The sequence below is a fragment of the Aphelocoma coerulescens genome, chromosome 2 (genome assembly GCF_041296385.1).
Source record: "Aphelocoma coerulescens isolate FSJ_1873_10779 chromosome 2, UR_Acoe_1.0, whole genome shotgun sequence".
Classification (NCBI taxonomy): Eukaryota; Metazoa; Chordata; class Aves; order Passeriformes; family Corvidae; genus Aphelocoma; species Aphelocoma coerulescens.
Window position 1 is genome coordinate 110,117,168 of NC_091015.1, and position 16,513 is coordinate 110,133,680.

At 35.8% G+C, this 16,513-nt stretch overlaps 1 protein-coding gene across 2 annotated transcripts in view; it reads right to left on the bottom strand.

Moving 5' to 3' along the window:
- DOK6 (docking protein 6) overlaps positions 1–16,513 on the bottom strand; it is a 254,684-nt gene that overhangs the window by 89,121 nt on the left and 149,050 nt on the right. For both annotated transcript variants that reach the window (XM_069005925.1, XM_069005927.1), the window contains exons 4-5: positions 12,144–12,263; positions 2,285–2,474 (exon numbers count right to left, since the gene is read on the bottom strand). In XM_069005925.1, coding sequence (XP_068862026.1) covers positions 2,285–2,474; positions 12,144–12,263 — 310 coding nt within the window. The remainder of the gene's footprint in view (positions 1–2,284; positions 2,475–12,143; positions 12,264–16,513) is intronic.

The following is a 16,513-nucleotide window of genomic DNA, read 5'->3' on the forward strand; positions in this document are numbered from 1 at the left end:
TTCAATAAATAATTAAAAATAAGGACTAGTCTAACTTCATAGGTAGTGCAAAGACACATATTTACAAACTCCAATTCTGTGCAAAGCTAAACAGAAAAATCTGGCAGATTAAAAGAAACTGAGTTCATTCCTCCCATATTTTAGACATTCTTCAAATTGTGTAGTCATTGCCTTTCATAAGACAAGTGGGCAGTTCAGTTTTATACACCCAAGTTCATATTCCATTTAAATGAAAAGCAATATATTTATTAAAAGATAAATTTGTCAAAAAGATTAATTTTGATCAATTTATTTAACATCTTTGTGAATATGTCCATTTATTTTATTGAAGGGATTTATTTTCTTGAACAAAGTAATACCAAAACTCAGGATGTATAATGAATATATAAAACGGAGCTTCTAATGTTCATGCAAACCTCATACACATATACTGGATATCTGCTAAAACTCACTAAAACATAATAACCTGTTTAAAAATATTTCCTTTAAAGCAATTGCCTACATTTAATATTTAAGCCTTAGGGAAAAATTAAAGCACCAGCACTTTTACTGCATAACATTCTCATAAAACATGGATGAGTGCTTCACCTCTTATAAAACAACATGCATCAGGAATTTATTGTATTAAGGTACTAGCAGATCAGGGGACAAAGAAAATCATGTTCAGAAAGATGAGAAAGATGGTTTCTTGATTAAAAAATAAAAATAAACCCCAAGCAAATCAACAACAGATTTTAAAATGAATGTTATTATTGCCCTATATAGCCTTCAGATGTTATTGAAGATACCAACTTTTCTCTAGCCCTATTTTTTTACCTCTATGCGTTTCGAAATAAGATAGATAAAGTACTTCCAAGCAAGAAAAAAGGGAGGAATCAGGTCAAAAACAATAAAGCAGGACAGATAAAGGCAGAGCTAGCTCATAATAATAAAACACAGAAAAACAATCCACTTTTCGTCAGGTCATATGGTCCATGGACTGTAGGAGCAGATGATATTCAGATACTAGCATGGAATTAAAATACTGTAGGAGGCTTGAAATGGAATTAAAATACTGTAGGAGGCTTGAAATGCTAATTCATGCTAAAATTGTATATTTGAATAAACCCCTCAGCTTAATCATTGAAATCAAGTTGAAACATAGGTCAGCTTTGCTTATTTTTACAAAAAAATATTAAATAAAAAAACCCCAATGATGTCTTCATGTGAACTCATCACAGAAAACTAACAGAGAACCAATATGGTCTAGTGACAGCAGTCTGGATATTCAAATTACTCTAATATGGTAACTCCCAGCCATAGAAATGGCAGAGGAATTTTGGCCATTATCCCCTTCAGCAGTAGGGTCCATTAGATCCATGGTTTTGTTTCTGATCACAAACTGTACTTTTGTGAATATTTGTTAATGGTATTGAATATGTATACATCAAAAGGCATATAAAGATATTTTAACAAGACAGTGTGTCTAACTCAAGAGTGTAGAGACACCTGTAATTTCACAGATTGCTTCAGAAAATTCAGGCTCTCATAAAGGAGTATGATGAGCCATAGAAAAACTCAAACCAAACCATAAAGAACAATAGTCTAGAATGATAAAATACAAGTTGAAACACCACCAGAGGGAGAGTTAAATGAAGAACTATTTTTGTGCAGAAATGCAGAAAAGGCAGTGAACCTAATGGCAAGATATGAAATGCATTAAAAAGATATGAAAGAAAGGCAAAACAGAGCTCTGTGGACATTTAAAACTGATCTGAAGATGGAAATGGCAGTGAGGATTAAAACTGCAGGCAGAAAAAACAGCTAGCCTTTTTATGGGTTCACAATGTTCTCTGTACTCCTGCTTGCAATTATACTCTAGGGTGGCAATCAGTCATCAGGAACATCCAAAAAGAGTAATATCCACTGTAAAGGAAGTTATTCCATTCACACGTGGCCTTTTCCACAATCCAGAATTAATTTCTTCTACATCAAAAGTACTCAAATTATACCACACGAGTATTTAAGCATAGTGAGACTCATAAACCTTACGAATAACATTTCAATCCCAGTTAAATAAAAGCCAGAGGGCGCTTAAGCTCATTTTTAATATAAGACGTATTATTGTTTATTTCAAACACTGGCCCAAATATATTGAAAAGTAATATTCAGAAAAGGGAAGTCTATGGAGAAGCCATGTATTTTGTCTTGCTTTATAAGGAGAGGCTTATCTAACTTATCAGACTGCTTAAAAAAACCCCCACTTTTTATATATTCTTTTTTTTTGCATCTCCTTAGCTCTTACCTTCCAGACTCAAATGTAAACCACGTCGAGTCACGTCCGTATCTCCTCAAAGAGCTCAGAGGCCACATGACCAGCTTGACCTTGGCATTGTGGATGTCCCAGAGATAGATGTTTTCATGTGTGATCTGCATTGTACATTCCCCGTAGATATCTAAATTTGGTGTAGGCATAAGGTATACATTGAACCGTTCTGGAAAAAAACACAAAGTAAGACATCACAGGTTTTACACAAGCAAGATTTTACACTGGGAAAAAAAAAAAATTGAAATAAATTCTTTAGTTCTGATGATTCAGAAATCAAAGCCAAATTTCTAGCTTTAACAGAGGTGAGGATCCACTGATGTTGAAGCAGTCCTGCTAGTACATATGAGAGGAATAAGATGAGAATCATCTTAATTTCATTTTTCCTTATAAATGATGCAGCAGTCTGAAACATCTTTCACAGATGATCTGCATAGTCCTCTTGGACATATGTTCCCACACCTTAACTGCAGTCCTTTTTTACCTTCACATTAAGGTCCATGACTCCTTACAAATCAAGATTCACAATGATGTGAACTCCGACAGAGACTCCTCTCTCAAAGAACAGAACTAAAGGTATCCTGGCAAAATATGCAACCATCGCCTCTTAGAAAAGCTGTCCTTGAAATTGCAAACCCAAGTTTACTTATTGAAGCTTGTTAATAATTACATTCCTTGCATTCAGTTTCTGTTTATTTGCCAAAGTCATCTTATTTTTAAAATTAATAACAAACTTTAATCATCTGTTGCTTTCTTGAAAAATCTGATTCAACATGATATATTATTACAGTCATGACATCAATCACTATCAGCTGCACTTTGCTTGCAAAGTGCACTTACTGCAGTAGGAGGTCAAGGGCATTAATAATTTTCTGAAGTGCCTGAATTGCATGTGATTTAATAAGCAACACAAAAAAAAATCATAAAAAAAGGAAAAAAAACCCAAACCTAAAAAATCCAAGATTATAGAAAACACCGTTAACTCATATGGAAGGAAGCAAACATTATTAGGAAGAGAAATTTTAATAAAAATGCAATTCTCTTTGAAGAATAATGTTTCTATGAGTTGCTTCTACAAAGGATTAAAAATTCAGTTACATTTCTGATTGTACAGTTGGAAGTGCCAGCCTATATTTTAACTCTAAATGCATTGCAATATTAGGGCTTAATAGCTTCATATGGGAGAGTGCAGTACATTCACAACTTTCTCTCTTTTTTTTTTTCATCTTTGAAATGGGTAGAAATGCAAAATGTCAATGCTACTGCCTGAAGGATGTTAACAAAAAAGGTAAGAACAATTTAAAGTATGAGCATGAGAAATGCTTATTCACTAACAACATCAGGAAAATGATAGAAAAATTGCCTCAAATTACTTGATAAAGAAAAAAGTGTTTGGTGTGGAATATTCTTAATCCACCATTTGAAATGAATTTTCTCACAGTGTCCTCATAAAAATTAGGAAGGAATTTAAATTTAAAGTGAGAGAAATTTATTGCAGCAATCAAAATTAGTTTCCCATTCTGTTTGAAATTCAGTACCATAGACATTGCCTCTGTTTTTTAAACATGTGATATATATATGTTTTTGACAAAACAATTAAAATATTGCAAGTAAGTGAGTTAATAAAAAAATATAAGTGTGTTTGAGATCGCGTGTGTGTGTGTGAATAAAGTAACAAAAGTTTGAGGAATTAGAGAAAGCAAGGAACTGCTGGGTAAGCAATAAAAATTGCTGCATAGCTATAAGTAAACTTGTCATCCTTAATGTTGTTCTGTTTCAGTCAATTTAATTTTGTCCTGTTAATGACTCCCCAATTGATTCATTCAGTCACAACCTCTTCTCCCAAGCCCAAATTCTCATTAGTCACACTAATGGGTGTTAGCCCTAAAAGTTTAATTTTATGACTAGGATCCCATGTGTGAAACTGAACATTTTGTAACACTCTTGTGACACACAGCACAGACAGATTAGCAGAGGCTGCTGAGATGCTGAGATCACGGAGGAGAATCTCCCCTAATGCTCAGAGGAGTGCATGGGGCAGAGGTCTAATGTAATGCCTACTAAAGTAAATGGAAGGACTCACACATGGGAGTAACAGGTCAATGACTGCTTTGGGAAGGGAATGGCGGTGAACAAGGTAACTTGATAACTTTCATGTTTCACTGAAATTTTATATATATATATGTGTATATATATATATATGCTCTTTCAGTATCCCTATGTCACTGGGATTGTCATGTAGATATTCCTCATAACTGTGCAGGTGTGCTTCTATCATATATTAGGCTCCAGCTTTGCATTGCTGTGCTGTCACTTAATGCTACTTCCCTCCTCTATTTGAAAGAAAAATGCAGTAACTGGCCTGTCAGCTCTTTCTCTCTTGCATTATATGAAATAAAACAGTGTATCTATGGGGGGATGGGGTTACTATATGGGAATGAAAATCTTTCTCTTTCCCCGTCTTCACCAGCAGAATGCCTCAGACAGCAGAGAAAATGAAAACATACAATTCTGTTCTGAAGTAAACATTAAACTGTTGTGTGGAAGGCACAGAATATTTCAACTTGCTTTAAATGTTACCAGGATGATCATGAAATGCTCAACTTCTCTGATGTGTTTGAGGATATTATTGCATGAAGGGCATTCAGGACATATGGCATCCTCAAACTGTCAGGAGACATTTGCTGACTTTGCATGGGAGGTCAGTGTCTAAGGTGAGATGTCAGGGATTAAAGGAAGTATGATTAAAGTGAACATCAGCTGCAGGGCAAAACATAGCACCCTTGGAATTGAATCAAATTGTCAAGAAAAACAAGCATACAAACATATGTGCTGGAAAAGATTGAGGATGGATAGATTTGCTTTTGGAACAAAATCTATACTTTTGAGGAGTGGGCAGATGAGGACAAGGAAAGGTGTAGATACTATTGAATGGCTTTATTAACATGCAGGGTCCAATTTTTCCATTTCAGAAAATATTTGAGCAGGTATCTAGCTAATGGTAATACAGTCATTCCATCTTTAGTGGCATGTTTTGCCCTTACACTTATCCAGGCAAGAACAAACATTCATCATAGGCCAGATTTGGGAATCTCAGCTGAATTCTGACACCAGACCTTTTGAATAACATTGAATAGGTTATTTTGCTTCTCTTTGGTTCAGATACCATCTGCATATGAGTAGGATGAGATAACAACAGTTCACTGGATAGTAAGACTAAGCAAATAGAAGTTAATAAGGGACCCAGAAAGCAGGGAGATGGAAGAAACCAAACAAGTAGATGTGATGTTGTTGGACAAGATAAGACTGGGACTGGACAGGTGCAATTCCTCAGCATTCAGGATCCCTAACCTCTTCCCTTCTCTAAACTGGTGAGAGAAAAGTTCAGGGAGTGGGGAAGCCAGGATGAGAAAAAAATGCTGTTATATTGCTACACTTATCACATCCTCTCAATGTGACTGCTCTTTCCCATCTCCTTCAATGAAGTACAGCAATGCTTCATCATACACTTAGTGCATGTAAAGGTGTTTAGCATTTGGGCTTTGGCAAGAATACGACACTTAATAATGCTTTCCAGGGCACAGGAGCATAAGAGTCTTTATGAAAGTGAGCATATCGACTGAGACGGAGACTTGGCAGCAACTCCAAAATGCTCTCAGCCTTCCAGCTATACTGGGGAAGCAAAATGACTGGAGCCCAGTGATCCTGTTTCTGCCATTTTCTTGCTGGATTCCTTTGGTTAAATCATCCCACCTGGAAAACCGACCAGATGACATGGCAATCTTGCAATCCAGATTCTTGGTATCATTTCAGCTTTAATGATGGGTAAAAAATTACTTATAGAAGGAGACAGGTTGGTGGCAACTATATAAACATGTAGAGGTTTTGAAAGCAAATATTCAGTTCATACATGAAAGAAACTCCTCCACCTATGAGACTTTTTCTCCTGACCACCAGTAGCTAATTTTCAGGTGGAAAGAGAGCTTAAAGTCTTGAAGGTGAAGCATTTTGTGTTTATTTATATTTCAGGGCTATTAGAATGTTTCCCTTCTGCTGTACGCAGTGAGGAACCAGGACTTCAGAATCAATATTTTCCTTTGCTTATAAATAATCTGCTTTGCTTCCATTCAAAATGTAAGCATCTCAATAAAAATGTAAAGGTAGGTAAATACGTCAAATTGTTTCACTGGTAAGTAGTAAGAGAATAATCTGAAGTCTCACTGGATTAACATTAAAACCATAAACAACTTACTTTTCTGAATAAAGCTGTTTGTGTTTCATTTATTTAAAGTACCCCAACAAACAAACCTATTGTATAAAAATGGATTAAGGATAACAGAAGATGAATAAAAAACCATTCAAAGTGCTTTTATGTATTAAATTACAGAGATTCTACTGACCCTAGAAAATGCCCTAAAACAAGTCAGCTCTGTGAATGTAATTACAAAGTCTCTATGCTTTGGCTGTAGTTTGCAATCTCAATATGTAGCACAAAGAAATGCCTCATAATCCTCTTCTGAGGATTCAAGGACGTTGTTCACTGTGAAAAGCTACATTTTTACTAACAAGAATTAATGAGTTTCTTGCAATTAAAATCCAGGAAGCAAGACTGCTGCTCCTGTGGAGGGTTTTTAAATAAGAAAGGAAGGTAAAACCAATGTTATGAAAGAAGAAAAACCTTACAAAGGAAGTAATTTTATGAAATACTAATATAAATATTAGGCAGGGATGAAAAGCAAAATTCATTCAATTTCCAGACTTTGAAAATAAAAATTAGGCTTATAATGAAGTAAAATTAAAAAAAAAATTAAAACCTCAAGACACATAATAAAAAAGCTTCACATTGATATCACAGGCATGATAGTTAACAGTAAATAAGATACAGCAGTAAAAGATGGATCTAGCCTTTTCTTTAGTTTAAAAATTTTCATTTTAACATTTGCCCATTTTCTTCAGGTTTTACATCAGGTTTACAAGTAATGTTTGATAGAAAATGGTTTAGTACAAGTAAAGTTTAATAGAAAACTATTTAGTACAAGTATTCAGTCATTTTAGTGCTATTATTTAGTATTCAAAACAGATAGGAATAGAGGCTTCACCAAAAAGATGCACCTCAAAAGTGAATTTATTAATAGCCCACAAATAGTGCTTTTTTAACCAATACTATCTTGAATATTCTGATTTCTTTTTCACAGTAAATATAGTCTGTTATTGTATACTGTCCATTGGGATGACATCTTTCAAATTGTTTCCTTTTATAAAGAATGAAAATAATGACACATTGGACACATTGTCCATTGTGACCATGGAGAAATTCTAGATATGACTTCACCTGGGAAGATAAAAATTTAAAAATAACCCCAAAACCCCAATTTGTCATTATGTTTTGGGGTGTATTGCAAATGCTTCCAAATGCACTCAGAGCTGGAAAGGAAGCTTCCAATTCTTCCAGATGAAGTCAACACTCAACATTCACAATTTCTTTGTCTAGGAGCAGCTTGAGAAACCTAAGGATTATCAAATGTGTGTGTAAGAATCCCAGCATATTGCTTAGAAGACTTGTCAACAGTCTAATCAGATCCAACGTAGTCCAGATTTTCTTTCATGGAGTTATAACTGTGTATTATTATTATTTGTCTTATCATTGCATATAAAGCTTCATTCCCATTATACTAAATTAATCACCTGATTGGATCCTGAAGTGAGGCCTCTACTGCTTTTGCTTTCATACTGTATTTTAATTCTTTCGCAAATAAACTAAAAAGACATTCATAAACACTAGAGACCATGTTCAGTGTGAAAAGAAATTTAAACAGAAACAAGGTTGCTGTTATAGGGCTGAGATACACCAACAAATCACTTAGATTTGCAGCAGAGAGAAGGTAAAATGGTTGGAGAGCAACAGAAGCTTCATTTCACATCTCACTTTAATTGGAATTTGTGCATCATTCCAAGCTAAGCAGCCATTAGTTGTGAGCCTCAAATTTACAAAGAAAACTGTCTAACAGTAATTTTCTGCAGCAGAGTTTACACAGCAAGACTTGTGGTAATGCTTCTGGAAAGCAGTAACAGAGCTGAAATTCAGTGAGAAGCTGCCTGTTACTGATGTGCTTTGCACAAGACTTGCTTAGATGTCTTCTCTGTCCTTCCTACAAGACACAGCAGCAGAGCTGTCTGCTATAAGCAGTGCAGCTCTACATTTTGCCTCTTTTTGCTGCAGAACTGCTTGGGGCTGGAGGCTCAAGCAACAGCGCAACTACGCTAAAACAGATCACACTGGCACTTACTGACCAACTCAGAACTATAAAAGAATGCCTCCTTCAGGTAGCTGCACTACCTTAAATTTCTATTCTCATGTGACAAAAATGCCTTGTGATTGTATAGCCTTTGAGCCATGGCGTTTGCACACCAAACAGCAGTTTTGCCAACCTTTGGAGCAAACTGTTTTGCAAACCCTGTTGTTGCATTCCTGCCACAGAGAATTAGATGTCTTCCCTTCTCAAATCTGAAGCTCATCTCAGAAGACCCACAAGAGCGAGAGTGGGGGGATGAACAGGCTCAAAAGTAATAAAAAGAGGTATTAAATAAATGATAGAAACCACATAAATTTTCTTTGCCAACAATTTTCTGCAATGTGATTCTTTGTGTATAAAAAAAAAAAAGCAGCATGTAGCAATTCTAGTGGCCCCAGAGACTATAAAATAACAATTAAGAAAATTATTTCAAATGTTGCAAACTGAGGGTAGTGGCCTCGGTGGTGACACACAGGAAGAAAACTACAAATCTATACATCACAATCATCACATCTCATTTTTCAAGAGAGAGCCAATTCATTTATCTGATGTGTTTGATGAATACCTGTACATCATTAAAATATCCTTTAAGAACAAGAACGGGCAAGTAGTTGAACACATGAAGAACACTGCATATGAAAAATATCTCTTGGAAAAGGCAAAGTAATTAATGAAAAAACCCACCTTATTAGGCTAGTTTTTCTAAGTCCAAAGAAACATCTTTATCAAATTGTACATATTTCAGAAAATCTTTAGGGTAAAGTAACTATTCAAAAAAACCTCCATGGAATGCGATGAAATTAATGCTTAATACACCTGTTCTTTTGGAATTAATGTATAATCAACTGCTATATCATAGAGATATGAACAACATGACACCTTATTCAATGTCTTTAGTGCAAAATAGTGCAAAAAAATTATCCAAAACTGAGAAACCATTGACACTATATTATTTATCACAATCTGTGCTCTTGCTCTGATAGTGAGAGACATCTTTTGTTCAGTGACCTGAAAGAAAGCCTTTGTATGGGTCAGGCAACAGAACTTGCAGAAACCTAGATGCTGAGGCTGTGAGACTCTATTACATGTTTTACCAACTGTATTCTCACATCTCTGTTTCAAGTGAGCATTAATAAATTAACCAACATGAGAGGAATTCTATGAAGTTGACACACTTGCAATATATTTGGAAGAAATGACATTCAAAGGTACTAGACTGGTATTCAGTTTTTATTTAACACAAAAAAATAAAATTTTCCAGAGAGTGACACAGCTGCCATTTTCACAAAGAGAAAGATTTTAGACGCTTCCTACACATAGCCACTGTTCATGAATTTCCAACTGTATAATTAACTTTGACCTTTCAGTTTCAGGTCAAAAAAAGCTCAACAAGAATATTTATAAGCAAAAGCTCAGTAGACTTTCAAAAGGTTTTGAGGTACCTTTTGAACTACCATTTTTGATAGCATGTGTGTAAAAGCTACAATATGGGGAAAATGTGAAAGAAAATGAATTAAAAATCTGATTTTCTTATAGTTCACCAAATGATTCCACACTTCAACTAGTAACCTTTTCAATAATACTGTCATGTGGGGAATGACAGCATCAGGTTTGCAGAATAAGATAACCAGCATAAACTGAAGTCATGCTTCCACTCAACTGATTTTACTGAAGAAATCTGCTACAGGAATTTGAGTGCAACTGCAGGTTCTTACAGCACAGATAAATGAACAAAATGCCAGATTTCATACCTATAGTAAGAATCTCTGCACTTTTTCCTCCTTCCAAGCTGATTAAAAGACACCCACAACAGAATTTGCTTTGCCTCTGAACAAGACAACTTTGAATTTCAAACATGCTTATTAAAATGTAAAGTTGTGCATCAAAGAGATGAGGGAAGGATGAGGATAGGTATCAGAATTACTTGTCTGAGATACTGTAACTAATGATTTAGCAGAGCATGCTCGTCAAATATTGGATTATATGTATTCAGTCACTTGTTTTAAAAGAATACAGCTAATGATACCCTCCATGCATTATTATTCATGTGATTTGTACAACAAATACATGCTTTGCCTCTTTGTTTCTTTTCATTTATTTACTTAGAACAATAAAGATGCTAATTATGTTCATATATGCTGGTTGGTAACACTGCAATTAATTTCTAGACTAAGGCAATTGAATCAAGACTAGTTCGTACAACAGAACTAACATATGCCTCCTGGAGGTCATGTGTGTGTCTAACTGGATCTCCTTCAGGAACATGATAAAATGTAATATTTGTCACCTATGTTCAAAACCTGCTGGAGAGTACATGAATTCACTGCAGAAAGAGCTTGAGGAATTTCAAGCTACTTTTCTGTTCACATCACAGGCTTTTGACAAGGTTTATTTCCTTTCACATTTGTGAAAGACCTCTACCTGTTCACACAGTTCTCTCTTCAGTAGCATGCAGATGAGCTTTATACCTATAGCCTATCAGCATATAGCAGATGGGATGCTTTGAGTGGTGTCTGATCATTATCATTTTCCTACAACATTAGTAGCTCTCCCTTTGTTAAGTAGTTTGAGTCTACAAATTGAGTTCTGTGTCTCATAGCAGGCAAACAACTTTAAAAACATCTGAACGTCTTTTAAATCCCATTTCAATGCATCTGGTTTTTTGAACAAGATTTCTGTATATTTCATGCTGTGTGCTATTGGTTTCAGAGAAATAATATAATAAATAGAGTGCCATTCATTCTATAATTTAATTATTTAATTTTGTTTATAATGATAGCTGGCTTGATATTTTATGACCATTGAGGCAGTGTGTGTTAATACTTTGTTGAACGCTATTGGATCTTATAAAAGCATCAAGACAGTAATAATCATTGAGAGCTGTAAATTAGGGAGGACTAAATGAGGACATTTTGTGTTGCCCTCGTGTTCATTAATCAGAATTAAATGACAGGGTAATCACAGATTTTCTTTTGCTATTGCCTGTTCCATCCACTAGCGTTCTTCCTGTGCATGTGTCTAATCCAAAAAGCCTTTAGATGAAGACTTACAACTCAGGCTTAGTGCTGACTAGCATCTGTCACTGCCCTTTCCACCCACATTTGACAGCATTTAGATGATTCTGACTTCAATATTCAAGGCAGGTATGAGTTTAAAGCAAATATGTGTTTTGCAGTCCAGATTGCTGTCGGAATGTTCACCGCTGTCCTTAAAAGGCTGCAAAACAACAGCTGCTGCTTTATTCCTCTGCACAGAAGCCATCATTTCCAGAAACAGAAGGGTCATGGCCATCATTTCCCATGACAGGGAAATCTGAACACAATGAAGAAACAAAGTCACTCTCTATGTGTTATTTGGCATGGAATTTAATCATCTTTATTTGTAAAAAAAAAATAGGCTTGAGCTTCAAAAGCATATCCAAATGTTTAGTTACTAATGATACACTTCCAGCTACTAGCAAACGTCCTCAGAACAACAGGCACAAGCAAAGATGACATGGGACATCACCTAAGAACTGATCTAGGAGTAAATAAAAAGTTACTTACCATTTTGTTCTCTCTGGACTCCAGCAGCAAGCAAATCTGGTTCCCCGAGACTTATGTCATTGAGCCTGGCCCCTAGACACTCCATGCAAAGATGTTTGCACCACTCCTCTGCCTCTAGTTCTGAGAAAACAGAAAAAAACCCATTCATGTTGACATCTTACAAAAAAAAAAGTGAAGTTAAATCAATACTTTCTTACTGACAAGGTTTATCACAATATACTTCTGTTGAAACATGAGTTATTAGCATAAAGTCCCACATTAATTTCATTGCCTCAATTTATGAACTTTTAAAAAGGGTTTAAACTATTAGGACTGCATTTCCATCCTCAAATTTGAGGATAGGAGGTGGAGTTAACAAAGAAGAGGAATAAGGAATTTTCAAGGCAGTATACTTCTGGTAGGTCTTCTTGAAAGAAAAAATGCAATTTAGAAAAACTTTATATATAGTAGCTGAAATATTCTTTACCGCTTTTTAGGCAAGTCTGAACTCTTAAGATATTTTCTGTTTTGAAAGGTGCTAGAGCATTTTTCTCAGAGCAAAGGAAAAACAGTAGTAAAATCATCTTCAAATGCTAAACTTCCCTCTCTGTTGTAGTGAAAGACCATGCCTGTCAAACTAGTCTGAATAATTAATTTCTTCAGTTCTGTTCACCTTCTTTTGGTCTTGGGGCAATTTGGGCATTAGTTGAAACATTTATATGAAGACTTAAAACCTCCCAGTCCTTTCTGAGTCCTCCATTGCATCGCATTGACGCAATATGAGAACGCCCTATCTGCCAGTCCATCAAAATGTGAATTCCCCAAGGCCTAAGACCCACACATACCACAACATCCTCCCTTTCAACGTCAGCTTCATCCTGTCCACTTCTCAAACGTAACATCATGAAATCCATGGCATTGGTCAAACAAGCATCATCTCAAGTTGGAGCTAACACAGTGTGAAACTACAACTAAGAAAAATCACACAACTACCCTGACTGTCTCTTATTTACAGGAAAGACTTCACCTAAGGGAAACTTCCTGGAGAGCAGGCTGAACACCAGGCACTCAGTGAACATCTATGGTCACATTCAGTCTCTATCTGATCATCTTTAACAGCGAGTGACTCCAGTAATCTAGAAATGTTTGCAATAAACTGCCAGTTTTTTCAGTCCTTTTTTTGGGACATCAGGAAAATAATTCTGTGACAATGTCTCCAATGTAGTGCTAAAATTTGGAGAGAGAAAAGTACCACATGCCAGCCCCAAAGCATTTAGTGATGATGAATTATTTAAATTAGCGAAATTTTTTTATCTGAAAAAAACTCTTCTAAGCCTAATTGCTACAGTCCTCAAATTCTTGCCTGGTTAGACACAGATCTCACAAAAACATTTGCTGGACAAGAAAGGGAGACAGGCATGCAGTTCCAGGTCTCCAAGAACCTTTGGATACCTTCCTTTGTTCAGCATCTTGAATAAAGCAGGAACAGATACATACCAAATTTGTTAAACACCTACTTGCAAAATTATTCTACTCATACATGAAGAAATTTCCTGTATATTTTCCCTTCCTCTCCTTCAACCTTTGCCATTTCCTTGGATACTTTTGAAGTCTTTTGAACCAAAGCCATGCCTTATAAATCCCACTTTGCCGTAGAGAGGGTTTCATGCCAGGGAGATAGATGATAGGATCTTTCCTATTCTGGCAGCATGTGGATGGGGAGAGGGAGCAGGGCACCGGCGCACAGGTAAGAGAATTGAGGTGCCCCTGAGTTGCCCAACATCTGCTTCCAGTTACAGATAAGGACAGGGCAATCAATGGGGAAAGCTGGTAGCACAAAGGTGGGAATGCAAATCTAGGCAAGTGCTCCCACGTTTCCTTCCTTTTGCTTCTCTTCTGCCTAAACTGTGTCACAGAACAATATATATGCTGACAGAATGCATAGCTCTATATAAAGCCTGCATTTTTTTCCTGGAGTGTGGCCAGGATATAACATTTTATGTATTTTACAAAATATGCATTTTATTACTTTTTTTCATTGTGCCTCCACCCAGACTGGAAGGGCATGTATTGAAAACATAGAATGAGATGACGGTAAACAAACACTAACCTAACCTTTCTCATATTACAAATATCCAAGGAGAAAGTGAAACACACTGGTGATTCCATAAATCCAGCTTAACATCAACATATATTCAAAAGAGGACTCATGTAAAAGCAACAAATTCAACTTATATGTATACTCACACCAAATTTCCAGTAGTTATTTTTGGAAACAAACAAACAAATCAAGTATTCTAGGAAGCTGTTTCTTCTATGTGTCTTTGTTTTGTCTCCTCAATTCACCTGCCTTTCTCTTTTACAGGAACATCTAGACCTTTAAAGTTTGGATCCAGAAACCCCCTCTCAGAGTATTCAATTGGCAGTTTAATTTAAGCTGCTGCCTTTGCTGCCAGACACTGATGATTAGGCCCAGATCAGACCATTCTCCAACTGCTGTACAGAAGAAACTTATCTTACTATGAGCATTATAAGATCATGGCTATATTTTGCAAAGTGTAGGCTATAGCATGCATTGTACTGCTGTATAACTCAAAATTTCTATCTTACAAAAATGATTGACTTAATGCTGCGGGAAATATAGTTTCAATGCAGAACTGAAATATCTTCCCACAGAACTGTGAGGATTTGTGTCTGCTGTCAGAAGAATCAACACTATCTACAAATGTGTCTGGAAGGTCAAGGGTATCAAAGTAGTGTGTGAGTTAGTCCTGCCTAATGCATTCTTATAGCTATTGCTTACTTGCAGGGAACTGCCTTCAACCTTTTCCTTGATGGACATGTGAAACCTTTTTTTTAGAAGCAGGTGAATTACTTTTCAAAACCAAAGCCTTGATTTTCCTTTCACCATGTGCATCAATAAAGCAATCTGTCATTCTTTTGTAAAATGCCTACAGAATGTCTTGTGTTTCTGGGTAACAAATTCAATATTATTTATGATTAAAAAATTATGTATTATAATTTATAGTACATAAATGTGTCATGGCAGCAATCTTTAAGAATGACAGGTACCACGTCAGAAAACAGAGATATCTCAGTTACTGCTTTATTTTGATTACATGCATATACTGAAACAGATGAAATATTACAGTGGAACCAAGTAATAAAAAAGTGTCAGCAAAATTGTTCTCTTTAATGCATCTAGACTAGATTTATTGGTAGTAAATGCAGAGATTTTAGTCATAACTGGTACTTGTCATTGAAAAATTTATTTTCCTTTTAAGATAACTGAATTCCTGGACTGAGTGATATATTGTAAAGCATGCCGTCACAGCTATAAATAAAATCAAAATATTTGTATTTTTACTTTTATTCAATTATAAAATGCTTCTATACAAATGTCATGAGGTGAGATAAAATGCAAAGAAATGAGAGAACTTAAGATAGGCACTGTTTATTGCATAAGAAATATTACCAGGAACAAATTAGTAAACTTGTTATTCAACTTGTTATTGGCAATATTTTTTTTGCAGCTGATCTCAGTTTTAGGTCATGCCTGAGGTTATATGTAATTTCTACTTCAGTTCTCAGGTGATTACACTGGGGCTTTACCTCGTCTGACCACTGTCTTGGAAACAGGTGATACCGCAGGGTAATAAATGTGTTGATATAGTAACAATGATGGAATAATATTGGCAAATCGTGTTAGAGATAGGAATTTGTCATAGTAAAAGTGTTCTGCTTCTTACAGTTAAAAATATAAACATAATCTACAGAGAGGGAGTGAGGGGCAATGAAACAGATATATGGACACATTTCAATTCACTGCCCTTAGAAATCATATAGATCTCTTTCTATCTGGCCTCAAGATCCTCTAGATCTCTAAGGCTAGAGGAGGGATTGTTTTCAGACTCCTAACTTAGGAAGCATTTTGTGTGTGGACTTAACCAAACACCTTCTGAATCCTGCTAACTTCATGTTCTTTCACATTTTTCTTCTGTGTTCACATGGCACAATCCTATAGTAGCCTTCCATCTCCCACCACCACAAGTTGCCAGTACAGCTGGATGCCTCTAGGCTGAGATAAAGCCCCTAAGTGCTGACCCCTCCTGCTCAGTCCAGTTCCCTCCTTTCCAGGAGCAATGAGCAGTAATTTATTGAATTTGTAAACAAAGGGCTCAATTTATATGTACCTCCTAAAGACAGGCCTCTTCTCCTTCTCATGCAGCCCATATAAAGTGCTATGATCAAGAATTTAAGTTGGAAATAGCATGTGTACAATATTAGAGGGGGATAACAAACATCATCCTTGTGCGAATCAAAAAACCTCACTTCTTTGTGTTTTACCTGATGTCAAACTGTATAAACCTCAAATGTTAGTTTCTTCATTT